General features: G+C 35.7%; 1 protein-coding gene across 1 annotated transcript in view; it reads right to left on the bottom strand.

Annotated features, from left to right (window-relative positions):
- Positions 1–25,795, bottom strand: part of PREX2 (phosphatidylinositol-3,4,5-trisphosphate dependent Rac exchange factor 2) — a 267,626-nt gene that overhangs the window by 47,687 nt on the left and 194,144 nt on the right. The window contains exons 34-35 of the mRNA XM_063079604.1: positions 18,764–18,907; positions 9,431–9,545 (exon numbers count right to left, since the gene is read on the bottom strand). Coding sequence (XP_062935674.1) covers positions 9,431–9,545; positions 18,764–18,907 — 259 coding nt within the window. The remainder of the gene's footprint in view (positions 1–9,430; positions 9,546–18,763; positions 18,908–25,795) is intronic.

The raw sequence follows: 25,795 nt of genomic DNA, 5'->3' as shown, positions 1-25,795 counted from the left end.
TCCGATTTATCTCTGTATCCCCAATGCTGGGCACATTCCTGTACTTGCATATAAGTGCATAATAAATACCGTTGAACCATGAGGAACAGTTCCCAAGAATGGAAGTGACTAGCAAGATCCCTTCAACAGTGACCTTAATCCATACCATTCTCCAGGTAGACTGCTGAAGTCATCATGATGTTATGCAGAAACCCACCACTGTTCATATCTTTGTCCTGGTTCACTTGCTCTAACTGTTAGGCATTTATGTACATACAAGCATTTGTTAATGATCTACAAGTAGATACTCTGTCAGCAATGGGCAAAGAACAATAAAAAAGACAAGCGAAAAGGAGAAACAGGAACACGAAAAGAATATAAAGCACAATGTAATAAATGCTATAATAGAGGCATTTTAAGGAAATATAAAAAAAAGACAAATTTAGGGGAGGTGGGCTGACCTCATGGGGGGGCAAATTTTGAGGTATGTCAGGAAAGATGAGAAGAAATTGGTCGAAACAATTGACATTGACATCATTCTGGCTGATATTACCAGAATCCAAGCAAAAATGTGTTTTGATTTTCTTTCTAAGTGACTGAAAGTTATACACTTGAATCTACATAAAATACAAACTTGCTCAAAGTTGGGTGGTCCATCTAACCGAGCAGCTAATTTTACAAACCTAATGTCCTATTCTTTGCACAAACACACGTTTCAGAAAATCCATATGAACTTCTTCTGAGTCAGAATCACATCTTTTGCCAAAAGCTCTGGGCCCAAGCTAAATTTCCTGACTGATGCAGGGGGCAAGCTTTGAAAGGATAATTTATAATCATTCATTCACCTTCCATGGTACATCTACAGAATAAAAGAAGTCTGAAATGTCGGCAAAAAGGAACAGAACAAAGCAAAAGGAAAAAAAAATTCACCAAAAGGATTTGACTAAGATGCTTTGAATATATTTTTAAAACTGATTGTCTTTGTGATCAGATAGAAAAATCAGCAGAGTTAAAAATAAAAATCAGTCTTGCTTCCATAAGTGCTGACAATTTTTCCTCACAGAGTATCTTTCCCTAACTGATTCTTCAGGGTGTGCTTATTCTCTCTTTGACACTTCCAGCTCTCATTTATCCCAAAGGAAATTCTGAACACAAACTGCTTTGATCTTCTCTCTGCTTTGTTGAAAACAATAACTTTTCTTAGCTTTGAGACAGAGGTGATCCTCTTCAAGGAACTCTTTTTGAAGATGATTTAATCTGTTTCTACTTGTCAGGGAGAATATCTATTTATCCTTATAAATACTATCACAATGAAGAACTTATCACAAAAATGTAAAAACTCATAGTTAAGTAATTTTAATCTCATTATTTGCCCTTATCTAAAAATTGCATTCAAAATTCTTTTAAGGTAAAAGTAAAGAAAATGTTAGTTATAATTACAGCTTCTCAAGGGCAAAAGAATTAGTCTGAATGCAAATAAAAATAAGTACAGTCCAGGTAAATTAAATAAAATATATGCATAATTGTTTATGCAGCTATAGCACATTCTCAGTAAAGCAATTGTGGCAAGGTCTAATAGAATTAAGTATTTTCAAGTAAAGAAGAGATATACTGCTCTAAAAGTGTCACTACAATTTCAACTTCATCTGATCTAGTCTCATGTGAAATTTATGAACCTTTGCTATGCTGATAAATTTTCTTTTTTTTTTTTTTAATCTTTTTTTTTTTTTTTTTTTTTTTGTCGTTTTTTCGTGACCGGCACTCAGCCAGTGAGTACACCGGTCAGTCCTATATAGGATCCGAACCCGCGGCAGGAGCGTCGCCGCTCTGCCAGCGCAGCACTCTACCAAGTGCGCCACGGGTTCGGCCCCTGATAAATTTTCTTGAGAGAGGTCTCCAACAGAGTCAGCATCTGCACACTTCAAGTAGCCTGGAACTTTTTGGATATAAATCAAAGTAGACTGGATACTGGAATAAATTCAATAAAGTAATAATACCACGCAAAAAAGAGGGCCAGTGTATTACAATTAATCTGATTTCCAATTCAATTCAACTACTTTTTATGGTACTTACTATGTACCAAGCACAGTGGGGAACTAGGATGTGATTGCTGTATTGGGGAAGGCAGGTAAATAACCCACAAGTCAAATCAAAAAGGTTGTTAAATTTTAAAGAAGAGAGTGATAAATTCCTGCTGAGGCTCTACCTGAAGGCCTCCTGCAGGAAGATAAATTTGAGATGGATCTTAAATAATTATACTCTTTCAGCAGATAGAAATGGATCTGAAGCACGTTCTGGGTGAGATCTGGGAGGAAAATGCTGAGGAAGAACTGGACAGTAAAGGAGGGAACGGAGGGCATATTGATTCTGTTTACAGATCGGTGTCATGTCCCTCTTCCTCTTGCATTCTGGCCTTCATAACACCTGGCCATTTTTCCTTCTCCTTTTAGGATTTTCACACATGCTGTTCCCTCTGCTGGAAAATAACCTCTCTTCCCTACCCCTTCATCACCTACCCCTTCTTCCCTAAACTGTAGCCCCAACTCCTTTTTCAGATCTCAGCTTAAAGGTCACTTCCTCAAACAAGTCATTCCTGAACCTTCAACCATCACCCCATCTCCACTTAAGATTGATTCTCTTTTTGTACACATGCATATCACCTTACATTTTCCTTACATAATTCGCCTCACATTTTGCTATAAATTATTAGCTAAAATTTTGCTTAATACCAAAATTTTATTTAAGTTAATTTTGTTTTATCATGACCCCCAGACAAAATGCTCTTGGCTGGCAGCAATCTTATCTATTGCTACGCCCCATTGTAAAAAGTGCTGTCCTTGGTACTTAGCAGGCCCAGTATTTGTGGAGTTAACTATCCAGCAGTTCTTTTAGTTTTACATTGTGTGAGAATTTGGCACTTAAGTATAACTTACATTTTGTAAACAGTGGATCCTTTATATATTTTATACATAAAAAAAAGTCTACAAAACTTTTTAGCATTAGAAACTAATTCAAATTCTTTGTAGACTTAGCTGTTTTCTCCTGCCATGGAAGAATCACTTCTCATATAAAACAAAATTTTCAACTCTAACAACTCTGTTCCCAGTCTGCAAACAGAAAGGAATTGAATATACACATTTGGTTTACAGCTGGTCCTAGAAAACCCAAAATATGAATACATCCTATCTATCTATCTATCTATCTATCTATACACACACACACACACACACACACACACACACATAATGAAATTCTGCTAAAAGATAGAGTGGAAAACAAATACGGAACTGCTATAGAGAAGATAAATATGAATCTGGAATGTTTATGGTCAATTTAAAAAGAAATCACACCACTTAATATCTCTAAAAGCTGTAGCTTTATACAGGAAAACAACTTAAGGAGAAAGGCATTATTTATTTGTTAATTCTCTCTCTCTTTCTCTATCTCTCTCTGGCTCTCCTTCGTAGACTTTATTAATTCCATACTCTTGTTGATTTAAGTTAGTTTCCACAGAAGATTTAAGTTAATGTCCTCATCAATAGAACCCCAAATTTCCCATTTCAAACTTGGAATATACTGCTGCTACCCAAACAAGAAAAAAGAAACAGTGTTTTATAAATTGAGGACTGTGAGGGAAGGAAGTAAAGGGAATGGGGATTTGTGATTAGCAGAGACAGAGGAAAGAAGCTGAAGTCCCACTGTCCCTTCATTTTCTCATGATGGCTGTACTTAAAAGAAATGGCAGTAAGTCCATGCCATCCTTCATATCCATCCCGTGTTAGGAGAGCATATTCACTGGAAACTTTTATGTCTGCAGAGGTAGAGAGAAGTGACACATTTCACAGAAGTGCTATCATGGGAATAGTCCAAACACATACTTCTGACCAGCCATTTCTCAGTTGAAAAAATTGTCCAAAATATATGTCTCTTGGTATTTGTGCAGTATTTCTTGTTACCATAAATAAAACCTCTACTTTCCTTCTATTTATTATATAAAATACATTTGGCTTTTAAAAAATGTTCTTTAAAGAAAATGTGCCATTCTTTACTCATAAAGGCACACCTTAAGAGGATATTTGCTTTGAATAATTTCCTTCTTTTCTTCCCATAAAGATGATGAATTCACATTGAGATACGCAAAATCATAAGACCTCAAGAATTCAGTATGAAGCTGCCAGTTCGCAAAAATAATAAATGATCTTGCAACTAATATACAACTTGTTTCCTTTTGATTTTTCTGTTTCGTTTTACTGTTTACTTCACACTGAAAATAATATTTTTAAGATAATAATCCAGGCCCCTCAAATTGTAAGGAGTACTTTGATACAGGGAGCACTGTTCACAGTACAATTTTATCTCACTGCTCACCACTCAGTGGTGCTTTCTGCCAATAAACAGGACACATTAAAATGAAAGGGTTTGGTAATGACAAATTACCTTTAAGTAGGGCAGGGAAAACGAGGCTGATGGGGATGATGGCTCATGGCCAGAAGGAATAAAAAGAAATGGCTTAGGTAGAAAAGAGAGAATAAAATAGGCTGAGAAAGGTGAAGGGAGGGGATAAAAATGCCCCTCGTCCCAAATTTCTTTGTCAGAATTTCAGAGTTAAACACTTCACATGCTGTTATTCTTTAGAAAGCAGAAGGAAATCCATCAAGAACTTCATCTGACTTGGCACAGGAAGGAAATATATTTCAGAAACAGCTGTTAGACATTTCTGCTAGCTCAACCTTGTCCATTGCTGGTAACAACTAAACCAGGTGTCTTCAGGCAACGAGTACCAGGGCTATCCTGCATGTGGCAAAGCCTCCCCAGGTACACTTCTCAGTCCCATTCCACAGGAGGTGGCCTCAGCTCGCTTCACTACTGCCCATGACAACTTCAACCATTTTTAAGATTATCTGCAATCGATGCATGAAATACAAATGGGAGGCAGTAATTCAATAAAAGCTTTCCAATGGCTTCTCTGTTGTACTCAGAATGAAATTTAAAGCTTCTACAATGGCCTGCGGCCCTGCACACCCAAGCCTCTGCCCAAATCTCAATATGAGTTATTCTTCACGTGCTGGAACTCCCTTGTTATCCTCACACAGGATAAGTTTGTTCCCATGACTTATATGTATGATTTCACTGTTTTTGGAAATATCTTCCCCCAGATTTTGGCAAGGCCATCTCCTTATGATTCTGGCTAATGTTCAAATATCACCCAACAATGAAGTCATGCCTAACTACCTCTCTCTAAATTACCAACCTCCTAGTCTATCACCTTATTTTATATTTTCTTCACTGCACTTTTTACTATATGAAGTATTTAGCTTATGGATTCGTTGACTTGCTCACTTTCTGTCTTTCCATTCTCATAAGAATGGAAACCTCATGCACGGGATGAATGGATACCTGATGGTATAGAATCAGAGCAACTGGGGGAAGCTGGTAATATCTGACACTGAAACATAGTCACAGAGGATTTGTTTTCAGTGTATTATATCCACTACATTCACTGAGAAGGTCTAATATAGTACAAAAAATATGGACATTAGAAAGAAAAAAGTTTTTGATTTAAATCCTGGTTTTACCACTTATTATTTGGGTAACACTAAGTTCCCCTTTATATGGGAATGGTAATATGACACCCATTGGGTTTTTACATAATCCATATAACTTACCTAGCATTGTGACTGAGTCTGGATATGTTCTTAACATTTGGTGGGGATTATGGCTATTGTTAACATGTATTTTAAGTAGAAAATCACTCCACCTCTTCTTTGCTGTTTTGAAGTAGAAAATCACTCCACTTATTCTTTGCTGTTTTGAAGCAATCTCCATAACTAAAGCCATCAGAATCATGCCAATGACCACCCATTAAACCATCAATAGATTAATCCATCTATGGGGGTACAGTCTTCACAATCTAATCATCTCTTAAAGGCCCCACCTTCCAATTACCATAATAATATTTCCTACCCTCTTCACACTGTCACATTGGAGATAAAGTTTCCAGTACATGAACTTTTGGGGGACACATTTAACCCATAGCGATACCTATTGAAAGAAAAAACATATAAGTGGACCCATGCAGTTGAAACTTGTGTTGTTCAAGGGTCAACTGTATTTTGCTAACGCCAGTTCGAGTTTGCTTTCTGAAATTTGTAATCTAAGGAATGCTTTCTAATAAAATAATAAAGAATTTGTTTGTTTGTTGTAAGGTTAAGGGGGAAAAGGGCATTTTGTGAGATGCAATTAGCAACTAAACCAATTAATGTCCAGAATGAAATAATTTTCAGTAAAAAATGTACTAGGATTATGAGGAAAGACTTGTATCTCAGGGCTACTTTTTAAGACCAGCAGTAAGATCCCTGGTAAAGAAATGGTCAGTGTTGACTTGGGGCTCTGAAAACCAAGATAGATTTCTCATGAGCATTTGTGATTACAGAGTAACAGAAAAAATTAAGGAAGCAATTAACACCTTATTTCAGAAACAAGCAGGAAGAGGAAGCTTATTGGAAGTAAAGAGGAAGATAATTGCCTTCCTGTTCAAAGGAAATCCAATATGCAGTGAGGAAGATATACAGCAGGTAATCACTGACAAGGGCACCTAATTTGTGCTAAGGAGTTTGTACTTTCGCAAACGGTTTCTCCACGAAAGATACGTTAAAATGCTTTCTTATGAGAAGAGGCTACCACGTAATTAATACACTTGCTATATCTTTTATTTTTTATTTTAATACTTACTTGTGCATATTTGTGGGCTACAGTGTGTCATTTCAATGCATGCATATACTGCACGATGATTCACTTAGGGGAGATAGTATAGTTTTTGTACCCATTAGTCCACCCCTTCTCCTCTTGAGCCGCTCCCAATAAAGAACTATTATTAAACACCTCGTCAGTATCTGTTACATATAAGTATACATTACATTTGTTTAGTAAATTTAAAAAAAGACCCATAGGGGTGTGAATGGTATCCAACACCTCTGCTAGTTATACCTAAATATCTTTATGCAACTAAACATATGAAGGAGCTTCAAAAAGTTTATGGAAAGATTCATATTATATTTCAATTCTATTTTTCCATGAGCTTTTTGAAGTACCCACGTACATTTGTAGAGAGCTCCTTAGGCAAAAACTTTGATAAACACAAAGGGAGACACAAGATAAATGTAGCCCTCATATCAAAGAGCTTACACAAGAATAAAGAAGATGAGAAATCTGTACATATAACTATGATCAGGGAGAAAAACTGGATTCTATAATAACCATAAACAAAGTAAAATGAAAGGCCATAGAGTGACCTAATATTCATTCAGGCTTGAGGCACTGGTTTTGAAATTTGAATGTGCAGAAGAATCACGTGGAAGGCTTGTTAAAGCCATCAGATACAGATTGTCAGGCTCACCCCAAACTTTTTAGCAAGTTTGAGGAAGATACTGATGCTGCTGGTGTGGGGGTCACACTCTGAGAACTACTGAACTACAAGACTGGTTTTCAAATCTGGCCGCACATCAGAATATCCTGGGGCCCCTCTAAAAAAATCTAGTGCCCAGGCTTCACCCCAACTCCAAATTTTTTTAAAAGATATTTTACGAAAAACACTGTGTCGGAGCTGGACACTGAATCATAAGAAGGATCATGTTATGAACAGCTGGAGACAGACAAAGCAGATGCTCATGAAGGGTGAGAAGCCACAGAGGAGAGCAAGTGTGGCACATGTTACAAGTAAGAAGACTGGCTGGCCACTTAGCTAAGTTGAGTAGAGTGTGCTGCTGATAACACCAAGGACCTGCCACGTGCACTGGCCAGCTGCCACCAAAAGAAAAAGAGAGTGAGAGAGAGAGAAGAACATGGCATGGCTGGTGCACCGGCAAAGAAAACAATTCTCGGATCAAGTCAGGAAAGATCCTGACTGCTGTGGTAAGGAGCTGGTAACTCCTTTTGGTGGCAATTCCAAAGTCCTTTGAGCAGGAGAGTGACATGATAAGACATATGGTTTAAAATTATTATCTGGAAGCAAAGTCCAGAGTAGATTAGAACAACACTGGTGCTTCAAGACAAAATTAGTTAGAATGCTGACTAATATTAGCATCCTAAAACCCAGCGATGGCCTAGACCTATGTTCTCAAACCAGAGTCTAGGGACGTATTCTCAGGGCCTATGTGTGCTCTACAGATGATTTTATTTTGTATCTCTGTTTCGAAGATCACCTAAGAAATATTTCATCAGTTATCTTTTGTGACAATTGTTGTCACCTGAAAGATTTTTGCTGTATTGGACATAAGCTTCTCAAGTCAGTGTTTCTTAGTGTTTCTTGTGTTTAAAATGCAAGATTAACTTTCCCCCCCTATGAAAGGAGTCAGTACATTATATTGCCTATGAGAAATAGTGGTCTAAACAGGGTAATAAAATTGGGGCAGTGTAAGAGACATTTCATTCAAAATCATCAGGATCTCCAGGAACATTTCAATAGGAAAAGAGAAAGAGTAAACAAAAAAGATCTTGGAGACTTCGAGGCTGAGAGCTTCAGAAGATGATAAAAGGATGAAGCAGAGACCTAGGAAGAGGGACAGGGTTGGGTGCGGTGGGGGTAGGGAGGCAAAGCCTCCAGTAGCAGAAGAAAGCCACTCACTGGCCACAACCACCAGAAGCAGCATCTCTCCTTGTCGGGCATTTTAGGAATTAATGTATTTTCACTGTTTGGCCTTATTGTGGAAGAAAAAATAATGTCATAATAGTTGACTCAGGCTAGAATAAAAATACCTTTTATTTTAAATATCAGAGACTTAATTTGTCAAGTAATTTTAAAAACTGCTCTATCAAGAGGGTAACATAAGATGAGAAGAAGATATATATGCTAATAATTTGTCAAAAATTAAAGCTTCTGAACTTCTCTTTCTTGTGGCTAATTTTCTCTGTCATTTATCATTGTACCAGTAACCCTATCTTTAGGAGGAAAAAAAATCCAGTAAAATTCAAGTATTAATATATGTATGTAAAAGTAGATATTCTTTCCAAACCAAGCACATGATCTGTCAAATCTTCAGGTTGAACATATTCTCTCCGTGCGAGGGTGTTTAGCTGTTTAAAGGTACATGAGGAATCCATTTGACCTGTAATCCACTGAACATCCTTCGGGACACCACTATAAAATCTGTCAATGCTTTTTTTCCTGGAAATGGTCTACAAAATATTTGATTTCTTCTCCTCATTTTCTTCAGAAATTAAAACATTACCATGAAAATATTTAAAACATTTTTTATTAATTATTTTTATTTAAAAATCTATTCATTTTTATTTAAAAAGCCTACTCTCATTTGAAATATTAAATCCTAAATAAGAGTATTTTATGTCAAAAGAAATATCCGAATATAATGAATGCCAAGCCTATTCATTTATTCCCGTCAAAAATACAGAAGACATTTGAAAAAAGAAAAGGAAAACTTGAACTATGACATACCTGAGCTTCTGGTTGTACTGTTTGACTTTTTCCAATGAGGCTGCATTTATTTGGGCTTGAAATTCTTCTACTGAAACGTTGTCTCTATAATAATATCCCTCCATGCTCTCCAGTGCTGTGTAAACAAGTAAATGTACTTTATACTCAATTTTATAACTCGATTTCTCCACATTTGATGTGATCTTATTGATTAATACTAAATGTATATCAAACACTATCAAATATGACATATACAACAAACTATCTTTATTCCAAAAAGGAAGGAAAACTACTCTGTTTTCAAAATAAATGTCAAACATTTGGTGATTTTTCTATTAAGTGGGTAAAAAAAAAAAAATTGCTAGTTTAAATTGTCTTCTATTTTTAAAACATTTTGTATACAATTGTAGGAGACCAAATTATGCCACCCTAAAATCTACCTCTGTGGCATAAGGATTATTTTGAGCTGGTTATTTTGAGAAACTGCAGACACAGAGGAAGGTCTGAAAATAGAGTAAAAGTTTCCCTTTTGGAAGGGAAATTTACATCCCTAAAAGAAATCTCCATTTGTATGGGGGCATGCTTTCTGTACCAGGAGGAGAAAACTACTCTAAATCACAAGACTTTTATCAATAAAGAAGTCACTTTAACAAACCTTACCCTTGTTTACCATGCTTTTCTGGGTTCCCTCCCCAGTACTGGGCTCCCCAACACCCTTCTTTCTTTGTTTTGGCTGATGATGGTATTTAAGCCCGAATTCGAAGCCACCTCTGAGATTGACTCACTTTTCCCAGCGTATCTTCCATGTACGAGTACACAGGAGGTGTACATGTTTTTAAATTTCTGTTTGTTTTTGTGTTGTTAATCTGTCTTTTGTGACAGGGGTCCATCCCAGCTAAGAACTATGAATTATAGAAACAATTATTTTTCCTCCCCTACAATGTTCTTTGTGAAGCTAAAATCATACTTCATATATATGTGTGTGTGTTTATACTACATAGATGTGTATATATTATTTTTATATTATATGTATAAATTATAAATAATATATATTATATATTACACATAGGCATACATACTCAGAAGTTATGTATAAGAGGCAGAAACTGTGCATTAACACATTTCAGAGTAAAAAAACAGAAATTGTCACTCTTCATGTATGTTCACATTCTCTTATAGCCTCAATTAAATTAAGAAATATTAGTGTAATAAATAAAAAGTACACATAAAGTGAAATCTTAAGAAACCACGTCTACTCTAATTTAGATAAAAAATAAACATATGTAACATTCCATGAATTTTAAATGTCTTTTAATTGATATAGATTTCCTTTTTTACTAACATTTTTTATTAAGTATTTAATTTTCCTTTAAACTTTATGAGATAGTATTTTTAGAATTTTGGAGAGGAAATAAATCACACAAAAGAGCCCAGAAATACAAGATTTCCTATGAAAAGGTTGCCAGCAACAGGAATGGTAATGGGTCTAATTTGGGAATGTAAGCTATTTTCCCCTGAAACGCATGACCACTTATGAGCCTTGATTTTCAACAGACTATTTCAAAATTATCAAAATTAATCTTCTTTCAAAACTGCTAAGTGCTACATTTTCTAAACAAAATGATGAGGTTTCCTCAAATTGACAGAAACTGTTATCACCATTTTTTTTGGGCAAAAATATTAAAGCGACTGCTAATTTTAGCTGTGTTCTGGTTTCTACACCAGTCAGAAAACAGTAACACTTTAAAAGAGTATTGCTAAATTTGACATTGAAAAAATGGTATTATTAGTTTATAATTGAGAATTGCAATAGTGGGATATTAGAGCACAAGCATATCACATTTCCTTCACTACAGGAGATTTAATGTGTGATTTAACCTTAATGTTTAAGGTTTTTTTATTTGTTTATGCCTTATGACTTCTGTCTTAACATAGTTACAACTGGCAAAGTTCTTGTCCTAATGCACACAGGAAATAAAAGAAAGTCTCCCTGATAAAACCTCAAACACATGCCACATTGTCTTCCATTAACAAGCTGTTATTCATGAAAGGCAAATATTCCAGGAGGATTCAGTCTATGGACAGTCACACTTCAATGTGAATTACTCTTACAAGTTGTAAAGCTAATAATGAAAGCCCCCGCAGTAAAGTCCAGTTTCTGCTTCTTAGCAGCTGTGCGACTTCGGGCAAGTTAATTGATATCTGAGATCCTCAGGTTCCTCGTTTTTGGCATGAAAAATAAGAGTAGCTACTAATGGTGGTTACTGGGAAAGAATTTAATTAAATAATATTTTTAAGACAGCCAATGACTATTCTTATTTATTGAATGAGTTTTATGTACAACACGCCAAATGCTCTTACAGGCATTATTTAATAAAATCTCCATGAGATATAGATGATGCATGAGTGTGTTAAGCCAAATGGAAAATCTGGGGAGCTAAGAGGAGGGTCCATGCAAGGACACTTCAATTTTTGACTTAAGACCAGAAAGCCTGGAAGGAGAACACCGAGCAAGAGCAACCTAGGAACTGTGTGTGTAGGGACAGGAGGCCGGGGTGGGTGGGACCACCTGGGTTCTATTTTTCCTAGAGGTCTTGATAGTTCCACTTTGGCCAGAATGGCCAGTCCTACTCTAAAAGTTGTTACAATATAATAACGATTATATAAGTATAATTTAATATAGCTTTAATAAAAACTTCTACATTCCCATAAATTCCCATTTTCATTACATTTGACAATATTTCCAAATTAACAAGGAAGTTAAAATTCACAATTACATCACATTTTTTAAAAAACAGGGAAAGTGTCTAACAATTTTGCTGTGAGTCTTAGCAAAATTTTCTGAAACATGTGTATGGTTGTAGGGAATGAACAAGAACAAAAAAATAAGTTCTACATTTAAAAACTAAAATTTATATGGCAAAGAAGAAGACGGATGATATCCCCTATTTTAGCGAAAGATCTTGCTCATTTAGTGTTATAAAAAAATACAGAATGGCATTTTACCAAATTAAAGTTCTACTCTCAGTAAAAGTAAGTTAAATATATAATAATGTCATAGTAACTTCAAATCTTGGTCTCTCCTTAGCATTTCCTTGTCTAGTTTCCTTAGTTCTCATCCATGTAATAATATATTTCTCAAGAGTAGTACTGACATATTTGGTTGAACAAATACTTAATTTATTTAATAGCATTTAATTAAAAGCAGTATTTCAAATATGTGTTTGCTTGTTTTATTTCTGCCACTTTTGAATTAGAGGAAGGAAAACATTCTGTTAAATTTAGGTAGTCAGCAAAAAGAAAAACTTAATGAATGTTAGAGAAAATTAAACTATTCTAAGACTGAAAATGAGCTGCATTTCCACTTACTTAAAATACACTTCATGGCTTTTCCAAAAAAGGATTAATCAGGAAAAACATAAAATCTCTGTAGAATACTTTTAAGAGTAGTGTCAATCAATTCACACTCTTTTTTGACAGCACAATGACACTGTATTGGTTAAATAAGACTGCACATGCACTGTTACAATTCTCCAGAAATGGTTAGAATTCCTCAGAATGGGTACCATTGTCATGAGGAAGGAAGTTTTGAAGACCCCAGCACGACCAACATGTAGAAGCGGCTGCGCTGTCTTTTAAAGGAAGATGGATTTAGATATTCATAAACAGACTTTTCACATTTAGAAATCTCAATAGTGGAAATTTTCAAAAAAAGCTATTTATTGTTAAAAATAAATTCTAAAACTGTAAAAAATCCAAAGAAAACTAAAAGATTCACCTCTTAAAGAGCCTCAAGAAGAGTTTTGATAGAAAAAAATTCTCCAAAGAAAATAATGTAGGAAATGAAAATTTTTATAACAAAATGTTTTCTTGAGAAAACACTGAAGATTCTGTGTAATTTTAATTATTCTCTAAGCATAAAAAGACACTTTTAAATAGGTAAGAATTGGGGGTAGCAGTTTTTCATGGCAGATTTTTTTGTTTTTTCCTCCATAGGAGGTAAAAAAACAAAACTACAAAGACCAGCACTGCATGTCCTAAGTAGTTTAATGAAAGCCACCACCTAGAGAACCAGGGAGCAGGTATTCAACAAGACTTTACAAGGAAGGAACACTGGCCAGCAGGACACTATTTATTTATTTATTTATTTATATTTTTAAATTAATGATACATATTCATGGGGTGCAGAACTGAATGTCAGAACCTGTGCCCAAGATGTGATGATCAGATCAATACTATCAGCATGGCCACCACCACAAATCACAACTATTCCCTGAGGATGCTACATATTTTAAATCAAAGACCTTCGTTTGATGCCACATCCCTAAAAGGTAGAATATGCAGGTCCAGGAACTGAAGGTGGAAGCAGAAATGACTGTTTAATATCTGTTGAGGGTTGGATTGGGTCCCCATAAAGATATAACTCCTAGACCCTGGTGACTTCAAATGTGACATTATTTTGAAATAGGATCTTTGCAGATGTAGTCAAGTTAAAATGAGGTCATACTGGATGAGGGCAGATCCGAATTCAGTGACTAGTGTCCCTACATTGTGGAGTACACTATAAAGCAAATGTATTTCACAGAGCCCCCAAAGCCCTGCAGTTTCAGGTTTAGCCTACCTTCTTAAATGTACATATAGAAATGTTAACCTTGCAAAAGACAGGAAACTTTCCCCAGGCTAACACCTCTGTTGTAAGATAAAAAATGGTAATACAGCAAGGTTGCTGTCTCAAAGACAGACAAGTTACTTGATTGATATGTAAAAATGCTGGGGAAGCTCCTGTAGGGAGAGAGGATGTTTGCTAAGATCAAGCTTTTGTTGATGGATCGACTTAACCTTTTGCAAATTGCATTATGGAATGTCACTTTGCTTGTTCCACTGATGTTGCCAGCCTATTTTATTAAACTATAACCCCACCTATGTTCTTTTCCTGTAACTTCCTGGTCTGGAGAATAAATGCAGGGAAAGAACGCCTGCTCCTGGTTAATTTCCCAAAAGAAGGAATGTCTCTCTCTTGAGGGTTCTGGGAAATTAACCCCTTCGGGGTCTCTCACTGCTTGGAAGAAATGAACTTTGAGTAATCCTTTTTGCGGCTTTGTCACCTAGGAGAAGAAAGGTGACAAATCCATGTGAGGCAAAGCAACAGTATATGAAGAGGGAGATTTGGGTACAGAGACACAGAGACAGACACACACAGAGGGAAGAAGGCCCTGTGAAGATGGAGGCAGGAATTGTGATCATGCTGCCACAAGACTGCTGGCAGACGCCAGAAGACATAGGGAAGGATTCTTTCTTAGAACCTTCAGAGGGAGCATGACCTGCAACACATTGATTTCAGACTTCTAGCTTTCAGAAAAGTGATAGAATACATTTCTGTTGTTTTAAGCCACTCAGTTGTGGTAATTTGTTATGACAGCCCTAGGAAACTAATACATTAGTTCCAGTGACTCACTTGGGAATGCGTGCTTCCTAGCCCTGAAACTCTGGTTCTTTGGGTTTTCAAGGCACCAGCAGCCAAGAGGCTATGGTAGGGCTATGGTTACACAGTGGGGAGCAGGAAAAATTATGTTTGGCATCCAGGTGATCTACTGGGGTCCCCATTGACCAAATTTTATGGTAAATGGACAACTGCAGCAATCCTAGTCTGAGCGGGACATAATGACCCAGGGGATCAAGCCACTAAAGGATGATCTTGGTCATGCCACAGATTAGCCACCAAGACTGGCAGAGGTTCAGGCTGAGTGAGGATGATCTATAACAGACAGCAGCAGAGATAAGATGCAAATCTGTTACAGCTCGAAGATGAGCTGCGGCAGCAAGGGCTATAGCCTGTCGCATTAGCCTTTCTCTCCTAAATTAACACCCCCCTTCTCCAAGAAGTGGGGTCCACTAGAGTCTGGTGCCTCTCCCAGTCTTTACACAGATGTGGGTCTGAGAGGTACAAGGCCTGGACTACAGAAGATGCTCTGAGAAATGCCCACGCAGATCCCCTTTCAGAAATGAGGGGGCTTACTGTCCAGCGGCTATGATTGCTGCAGAAGGCATCCCTCTTCTCTGCCCACTCCCTTGGGCATCTTCGGCCTTTGCTGAAGAAAACAGCCCTACCCAAGATCACACTTCCTTCTAGGGGTAGCCTGCACCCTAATAACTTAACAATGCAGAAATATTTCATATTACACCCAGCCTCAGCACCCCAGAATCTAAACATGTGGAACATTTGTGAAATGGATTAGTCTAATTAAACAAAGATTAACTTGTCCAAACAAGTTGCACAGTGTTTCCTAATCCACTCAGACCTGTGGTTCCTCACCCCTGGCAGACTTCAGGATTACCTGGAAAGCTAACATATCATGGTATTGGGGCCCTGACTGCCAGACAGATTCTATCTTCACTGACTTGGTGTGGGTCAGATCATGGGTATTTTCTAAAACCTTTCCAAGATGACTGATGCGCAGCCAGTATTGAGAAACACTGACAGACACATGGAAATAAGTCAGTGGGGAGTGGGTTGAGGAAGTGACCCTGATATTTACCCTCCTCATACTCCCATTTTCACCCAATTTATAGTCACTTGCTTTGTCTCACCAAGGCCTCAGGGATCCCCACAGCATTAATTCCCTGACCTGTAGGAAGCACTTATGAATATTAGCTAAAAGACTGCTTTAGTGAGATCTTCACACTCTAGCATTTTGGTTGTTTTGCTAACTTTCCTGTCTGGCTGTTTCTGTGTTCCTTACTAGGAAATCTGTATCACTTTTGTCTGCCTAGATTCCTGTTCTCCCGCAGCTCTGGCCTTTATCAGTACACATTCACCTCTAACCTGATTACTTCCAACCCTGAAATTCCTCATTTTTATAATAGTTGGTTCTATCTCTGCAGGATGCCCCTTCAACTACTGTGTCCTCTTTTTACCAACGCTACACGGAAGCAAAAAAAAAAAAATGGGAAGAGGGCAGTACATTTGCCTCCTGCTCTACTCTATTTGGTTTCACAGACAACTTTAGGAGTAATAAATGTCTCGGGAAATTTTCAAATTCATGCACTTTTTTTTTTTTTTTTTTTTTTTTAATTTGCTAGCAAGGACTCATGGACACACAAAACTAAAACCCTTCTAATAAACTTTCAAGCCAGAAACAGACTCCATTTGAAATCTCTTCCATTTACTACCACTTTCAATTACCAGATGGTCGTCTCTACTCAAACTAGGTCTGAAGTTCCTGTGCTTCTCCTGATCCGATGAATACTAAGAACTACTAATGATTACTCATGGGACTTTTACATGTGCAGAGGAACGTCACCTCCTTTAAATAAGCAACTGTGGGGCCGGCCCGTGGCTCACTCGGGAGAGTGCGGTGCTGATAAATAAGCAACTGTGTCACTGACAGATTTTTAATAAGACAAACTGTTTCCCAATTTTCTTTACCTATCTGCGACCTCAACTGCAGAAGTACCTGTTATTTCCTCTGATGCTTATTCAAATCATTTTTCATATTTTACTGCTGTGAGAATACTAAAACAATGTTTACTGTAACTTTTCCTTAAATTACATTTAAAAAGTGATATTGAATTTACTGAAATAATATATATTTAGAGATTATTTTTATTTATTTATTTCATTTTATTGCTTTTTTTGGGTGGGTGGCCAATACAGGGATCCAAACCCTTGGCCTTGGTGTTACAACACTGCACTCTAACCAGCTTAGCTAACTGGCCAGCCCCCTATTTAGGGATTATTTTTAAATTGGCTTTTGCCAAAATTGTAAAATGGGAGTTGCTTGCAAAATAATCTTTTTCCTATGTGCATTTGCTGTTGGGTATGATTATTCAGTTATTTATGGCTGATGTGTCACAAATGCAATAATTTTTTAAAAAAAGATGATTAGTGCCATCTGTCATCTCAGTAATGGTTTTAAAGACAGAATTTTCAAAAAGAGAGAAATTTTAATAAAAGAAATGAACATGTTTAACAACTGTAAGCCATGGTTAAGCCCATAAAAGTTAACATTCCAGACTAGCATCCTTCCCTATATTCTCAAACTATCTATCCCTCTAATTGCCTTTAACATATTTTAACATATTTTAGGCAAAACTATTAAACATATTTTAGGTTAAACTATTCCACTAACATATCTCCAAAGGTCTATTTTTGCTTATCATTTCTTTCTTTTTGTTTTTTTAATTACAGAATCCTGTATTACCTGCATTGACCTACCTATAAATCACAGTCTTCCAAAGAGAAATGAAAATACCTTCTAATAACTCCTAAAATCATTTCTTCACTAAAACTTTCCTCTGCTTAAATATATTATTGACAAGTAATTGAGGTAGACAGTTTTTAAACCATGGCAATTGTAGGAAGGGTAATCTATCTTTAGAATTCAGGGTTTTAAAATAATATGCATGTGATATAACGCAAAATTTTTACAATGTGAATTTAGATTTCATATTCCTGTCCATTCCTCAGTTAGATAGATTGATTTTATTCCTCTACTCTTCTCATTTTTTATTAGAATATTAAAATTCCACAGCAAAACCAATGCAGTCCTTGAAAACTCAAAAGAAGAAAAAATAAAATTCTCTATGGTATCACTCAAAGAAATTGATATAACCTTGTGACCACAGCATGCGTTTTTTAAAGAAAGGGGGGACTACACAATAATCTTGATTTATGATCTACTCTAGGCAGCATTCTATAACCCCAGGAATAAAAAATACACAGGACCTTCCCTTCAAAAGCTAGTTCACTGCAAGAATCTTCTACTCATGCCAATTTTAATTTCTTCTGCTGCAGTTGATACTCATCATTAATTTGCCAAAAAAAAAAATTATAAAGAAATACATATTTTCTGACAAAAAAATTGACATAAAGAATAAAAAACATCAATTTAACCACCCAATCATATTGAAAACATTTGACATGCATGTAAGTATATGGATATACATACGACATAATTGATACTAAAATATAAATTCTTTTCTATAATAAGCATGCATATACTGTCAAGCTTTTTCTATCTCATAAAATATTTTAGCCATGCAATTTTAATGGCTCTACCATAATTTAACTTATTTAAGCCAGTTGATTTAACCCAGTTTAATTAATCTTTATTTATTTAAACCACTCATCTCTTATTTCTTCATTATAAATAATGCTGCAATCTTACTTGATAAATATTTAAACCATACATGATTCTTTCCTTAACAAACATCTCCACAGGCAAATATATCACCTAACTACTAGGAGGAAATTCTCAAATTAATGAAATAAAAATCCTGATGGTAAAAATTAAATTTGTAAACGATAATGACAAAATAATTTAAACACATAAAACATGAAAAAGAAAAGTTTACCTTGTGCAAAAAGAACGGGATGAATTTTAAACCCTCCTCCATTTTTCAACCGTTGAGGCAATTGTTCAAAATGATAACTATCAATGTAGAAGTAAACTTTCAGAGCCTGCCGGCTTCCTTCTGCTTGATATGTAAGAGGAACATCTAAAATGACATTTAATGTTTTATTACTTTCTAAGATCAGGATATGCTATACGGTGTATTTGTTAACCTTTAAAAATAATCCTGAAAATTATTACAAGCTAATACATTAAAAGTGCTCATGTGTATCAAGTTTAGTTAGACAAACAGTGCTATTCAGTGAAAGAGTATTAAATCAGATTGTCATTAGCTAAAGCAAGAGATTTATTGTGGCACTGTATATAAAATCCTGTAACAGGAAACTTCGTTACACTTTGACATACCAGATGTCTCACTTAACTAAATGAGGAGGTTAGCTACACATGGCCTGGATTCAGAATCTCCCAAGACAGCTGCCTCATTCATATTTTCATCAGAATGAGTCCTTGGGGTATACTTCTTAAGTATTGTGCAAGAAATGGAGTACATAGCAGCCATTAACAAAATTAGCATGCATTTTGCAAGCTCCATTCCAGAGCACATCGAAAATGTATTATCCTCTGTTGATGCCCTACAGTCATTAGAAATTATCTGTCCAAATTCTTGTAGCTATTTTCAAAGATCCTAAATTTAATTATTTAAGAAAAAAAACAACTTGAAAAGCTAAAATGCTGTAGGGGTATTGGTCACAATGCAATCATAAATCCTGTTCATTTTATGATACTTATCCACGACAAATATTTTCACCTCACTTTTTTAAAAGTAAAAAAAAAAGGGGGGGGAAGGGAAGAGGAACAGGTAAAGAGTCCTGAAAATCAACTACAATGTATATTGAGAAGTTAAAAGAAAAGCTAGAATAGTCACGCTAACCAATTAAAATTAAGGCCAAAATTTAGTAAGCATTTAATACATGTACTTGATTCAATATTTACTAGTCCTATATGCTTCTTGAAAAAAACTATATATAAAAGTAGAGTTCAAAGTTCAATGTCCTTTATGATCACAGATTGCAGGATCCTTATTAAATTTGTCTATTTAATTCTGCATATCAATAAAGGAGACATTGCATTAACATTTACAAGTCTCCTGCCACATAATGATGCTTATTTTATTTTATTTTTTTTAATGACATTGGTTTAGGAGAGAGAATAAAGAAGCTTCTCAGTCAAAGGGTTGCAAGTTAATGGCATTTAATGATTAGGAAAACCCTGTTTTTCCAGTTTCTAAAATAAAACAGATTCAGAGACATTAAAGAATATACAGATGTATACACACTAAATATATTAATCTTCTAGTTTCTTTTTTCATACACTGTCTCTCATTTATATTTTAATTTCTGTTAAATTCCATACCTTAACTTTTTGGCATCAATGTAGCCAATCTCTGTGTTAACAAATGAATAATGCCATTGAAAGGAAAATAATAATGCAACAAATGGAGTTCCACCTCACAGGACTAGCAAAGAACTAATTAAGATATTAGGAATTAAAAAACTGAAACTTACTGAAAACTATCATAAGTTAAAACTAAGAGTACTATATTTAAGAATGAAGACTATTTCCTTTAAAGTATTTGTTACATCTCTAAAAGGGCATAATAACTCTCACGAACATAGATGTAAAAATCCTCAACAAAATCCTAGCATATCAAATCTAACAATGTATAAAATTAATATTACACCACAACCAAGTGGGATCTATTAGGTATGCAAGGCTGGTTCAACACTCACAAATCAACTAATGTAATCCATCACATCAACAGACTAAAAAAAAAAAAAATTGTATGATCATATCAATAAATGCAGGAAAAACATTTGACAAAATCCAACTCACTTATGATAAAAACTGTCAGTAAAGTAGGAATACAGGAGAACTTTCTCACCTTGATAAAGAATATCTACAAAACCTACTGCCAACATCATATTTCACAATGAGAAACTATAAGCTTTCCCCCTAAGTTCAGGAGCAAAGCAAAAATTTCCCCTCACCACTACTTTTCAGCATCATACTGGAATAAGACAAGAAAGAAAAGTATAAAGATTGGGAATGAAGAAATAAAACTGTCTTTGTTTGTAGATGATATGATCGTCTATGTAGAAAATCTGAAAAAAATCAGCAAAAAAACTCTGGAACTAATGAGCAATTATAGCAAGGTGGCAGGATACAGGTTAATATACAAAAGTCAACTGCTTTCCTATATACCAACAAAGAACAAGTGCAATTTGAAGTTAAAAACACAATAATATTTACATTAGCACTCCCTACCCCCAAATGAAATACTTAGGTATAACTTTAATAAAATATGTACAAGATATATATGAGAAAAACTACAAAACTCTGATGAAAGAAATTAAAAAAAAAAAAAAACTAAATAAATGGAGAGATATTCCTTTTCATGGATAGGAAGACTAGGATGACTTAATATTGTCAAGATGTCATTTCTTCCCAACTTGGTCTGTAGTGTCAATGCAATACAAATCAAAATACCAAGAAGTTATTTCATGGATATTGGCAAATTGATTCTAAAGTTTATACGGAAAGGCAAAAGACCCAGAATAGCTAACACAATATTGAAGAAGAAGAGAGTTAGAGGATTTAACACTACCTAACTTTAAGACTTCCTGTAAGTTATAATAATCAAGACACTAGTTCAGCACATAATAATCACCAGTACCAGAGTGGTACTGGCCAAAGAACAGACAGATATAGATCAATGGAACTGAACGGAGAGCCCAGCAATAGACCAACATAAATACAGTCAACTGATCTTTGACAAAGGTGCAAAGGCAATAAAATAGAGCAAAGACAGTCTTTTTAACAAATGGTCCCAGGACAGCTGGACACCTACATGAAAAAATGAATCTAGACACTGACCTTACACCCTTCACAAAAATTAACTCAAAATGAATCATAGACCTAAACGTAAATGGAAAAACTCTACAACTCCTAGAAGATAACGTAGGAGAAAACCTAAATGAGCTTGGGTATGGCAATGACTTTTTAGAAATAACACCAAAAGCACAATCCACGAAGAAAGAATTGATAAGCTGGACTTCATTAAATTTAAAATTTCTGCTCTGCAAAAGGCAATGTCAAAAGTATGAGAAAACAAGCAACAAACTGGGAGAAAATAGACCCATGTGATAAAGACTATTATCCAAAATGTACAAAGAACTCTTAAAACTCAACAATAAGGAAACAAATAACCTCATTAAAAAATAGGCCAAAGATCTCAACAGTCATCTCACCAAAGAAGATGGCAAATAAACATATGAGAAGATGCTCCACACCATGTGTCATCAGGGAAATGCAAATTAAAACAACACTGAGATAACACTATCCACCATTAGAATGGCCAAAATCCAGAACACTGACAGCCCCAAATGCTAGCAAGGATGTGGAGCGACAGGAACTCTTATTCATTGCTGGTGGGGATAATACAGACTTTCTGCAAAATAAGTTTAATTATATACAACCTATTCATTTAGCTAGTTTATTCTTCCTTCATTGATTATGTAATATGACATGGGAAGTACCTTGTACTTATCACTGAAGTTGTCCAATTGCCCATTTATTCCTTTGTTTTTCTCACTTTTCTCTATGCTCCACGCTGACAGCCACTTTGGAAGACAGTTTGGCAGTTTCTTTAAAAACTAAAAAATTCTTACCATAGGATCCAAAAATTGCATTCCTTGGTATCTACCCAAAAGAGCTGAAAACTTATGTCCACACAAAAACCTGCACACAAATGTTTATAGCTTTATTCATAATTGCCAAAATATGGAAGCAATCAAGATGTTCTTCAGTGGGTGAATGGATAAAACGTAGTACATCCAGACAGTGGAATATTATTCAGTGCTAAAAAGAAATGAGCTATCAAGTCATAAAAAGACATTGAGGGAACATAAATGCATATGAAATGCAGTGACACAGCCAATTTGAAAGGGCTACCTATTGCATGATTCCAACTATATGTCATCCTAGAAAAGGCAAAAGTGCAGGCACAGTAAAAAGATCAGAGGATGCTAGGGGCTGAATGGAGTGCAGGCAGAGCACAGAGGACTTTTAGGGCAGTGAAAATACTCTGTGTGATACTATAATGGTCAGAACATGCCATTATACATTTGTCCAAACCCATAGAATGCTCAACTCTAATAGCGAATCTTAACGTAAAGTATAGACGTTGGGTGATTATTATGTGCTGAACTAGTGTCATCAATTGTAACAAATGTACCACTCTGGTGTGGGGTATTGACAATGGGGAAGACTGTGCATGTGTGCGGACAGGGGTATATGGGAAATCTCTACTTTCCTCTAAATTTTGCTGTGAACCTAAAACTCCTGTAAAAATATAAAATATTTTTCATAAGTACATAATAATGAGGAGTTAAAATTGTTGCTTTTTATTTGTGGAAATTTATTTGCTATGAAAAACAGACTTGATGATGGGACTATGTAATGATTAAAAGCTCCAAAACCATTATTGCATGAGGAAAAGTTCCCTGGTAGTATCTTATAGAGGTATTCATCCTAGAAATGAGTTTCAACAGTGCCATCCCATCCCTGTAAACATGGCCTACAATCACTGAATGGGCAAGTGAGTTTGAAAATCAGTCTTTCCCTAAGAAGTTATTAGTTCCCTCTGTATGGGTTATTCTTCCCTAGCCTGCAGCAAGGTTGTGTTCTCATCCTATAGATCTCAGCTTAAAAGCCACTTCTGCAGAGAAACCCCTTAAAGGGCTGCCTCACCCTTTTTCCTTATGCATTGGCTTATTTTCTCCAGAGGATTTATCACAGTCCTAACTATCTTTGTAGTTGCTTCCTTATTTATGGTCTCCCAACTAGGCTGTCAGCTCCATGGAGCCAAGGACCATGGCATCTCCAGCTCCAGACACAAAGTCTGGCTCATGTGGGAATAGTGGGGTCTCAAACATATTCATTTTCCTAATAATTAGTTACTATAAAATTACCTGTATCACCATGGAAAAGGAGAAGACTGTTGTCATTATATTACTCTCCAAAAAAATGCATATTTTCCACAAAATAGATTGAATTAAATTAAACTTAATCATTTAGCTAGTTTATTCCTCTTTCACTAATTATACAATATGTTATTATTATACCTTGTACTTCCCTTATCACCGAAGTGGGTCAAATTGGCCATTTATTCCTTCTATCTCTCACAGTCTCTAAGCTCCATGCTGATAGTAATGTTGTTTTATTTGCTCACCATTATATCCCTAGAACTTACTTCAGCATTTAGCATGTTATATATATTCAATAATTATTTCTTCAATGAAAAAGAAATGTCTTCAATCCAGACATCGAAGTTCTACTTTCATGACAAGCCATAATTCTTCAGAATCTCATTATTCTTTAATGCAAAAATAAGATTATGGGTGATGTTATAAATATAGCTTTCTGAAAAAAATGCAAAGTAATACAGTAAGAAGGATGGATGCAAACGATTACTGAATAGTAGCATAAGCCGTATGTAATGCTAGTGGCTTCCTAATTCACTTTCTTATTTAAGTGCCTCAACCCTGTGAGTTAGGGAAAGCTGACATTCTCATATTTGCAAATGAGAATGGAGGCAAAGTTTGAACCCAGGTTTCTTGACTTCAGAGCCAAAGGTCTCTTTACACCTTCATGCTTCCTTCCCTCTGCACTCAATCCTCCCCTCACAGACATGCAGCCAATTAGGCTCCATTCCAGTGATGCAGAATTAGTCAGTCTGACTCCTCTGCTTCTGTGCATATAGCAAGATCAAGCAATGTGTAACGAATAATAGAGCTCTAGTTTTCTTACACCACTTAAATAAGATGTGATGACCCTTCAGTACTGAATAATTCTCTCCTTTCCTGAGTCAACTTAAAATAAGAACGATATCCCTATCACCATTGTGTTTAATTTGCTTGGAATGTCTAGTAGAACAAAGGATTGGAACTGGCCCTTCACTAGAGAATTATTTTCAAAATTTGAGGTTATGCTGCAAAGAAATATATGAAAATGTACCGCTAAATGTATATAACAATTTTTGTTTGCCCCAGGTACATCTACATTTTCATACTACTATTACTTACATGGTCTCCATTATCTTTAACATTTGGTATGTGTTCCAATATGCCAAAGTCAAATCTCTCTCAGTGGATATGCAACAATATTTTATCAAGCTTATGATATTGGTTCTTCTACTTGCTCAAAAAACCACTTGCCAATAATGTCATGTTGGAACTATAAAAAACAATACTACTGTGAACTTATATTATAGTTCCTCAGGCAAAACTTCAAAAAACATACTGGGTTATATCACGAAAATAGAATTCTTTCTGCCTTCAGCAAAACTGTGCCTACATTATTCAAGTAAATGAAAATATATCCTATTGCAGACATATCCACAGTAGACTGCACAATTTGTTCAAATACTATCACCCTTATCGAATAATACACTCTGCCAAAAAAATTCTCCTGTGACTATAACTTTAAATTTCTAACTTTGTACTTCATGTTCTAGTTCTCTTTCTCATTCATCATTAGAAATGAAACTTTAACAAATTTCTGTTCTCTCTACCTTTTAAGTTAATATAAGCAGCATCAACATTTTTTTTTTCCACACATCCAAAGCTACCTTCAAGGCCAAGTCACCTTCATCTCTCACCTGGGTCATTCAGTAGCTTCCTAACTGTGTCTAGGCTTCTGCTCTTGCTCCCAGAACAGCCTAATCCACAAAGCAGTCACAGGCAGCCTTTTAATATGTAAACCAGATCCCCACATTCTCAGGCTCAAGGGCGTGGTTAGAAAGGCAAAGCTTTCTCAATGGTGGGCAAGCCCGGTATGGTTTTCATCTTTCTATCTGTCCCCTTCACTCCCTCTGCTCCAGCCACGCGGACCTCCTTGCTATCCTGAGAGCATGCTACACGTGCTCGCACCCGAGTCCAACGAGTCTGGGACACCCCTTTCCCAAGATCTGCAT

This window comes from Cynocephalus volans, chromosome 15 (genome assembly GCF_027409185.1).
Source record: "Cynocephalus volans isolate mCynVol1 chromosome 15, mCynVol1.pri, whole genome shotgun sequence".
Classification (NCBI taxonomy): Eukaryota; Metazoa; Chordata; class Mammalia; order Dermoptera; family Cynocephalidae; genus Cynocephalus; species Cynocephalus volans.
Note: the sequence above shows the minus strand (reverse complement) of the source record. Positions and strands in the feature narration are given on the sequence as shown.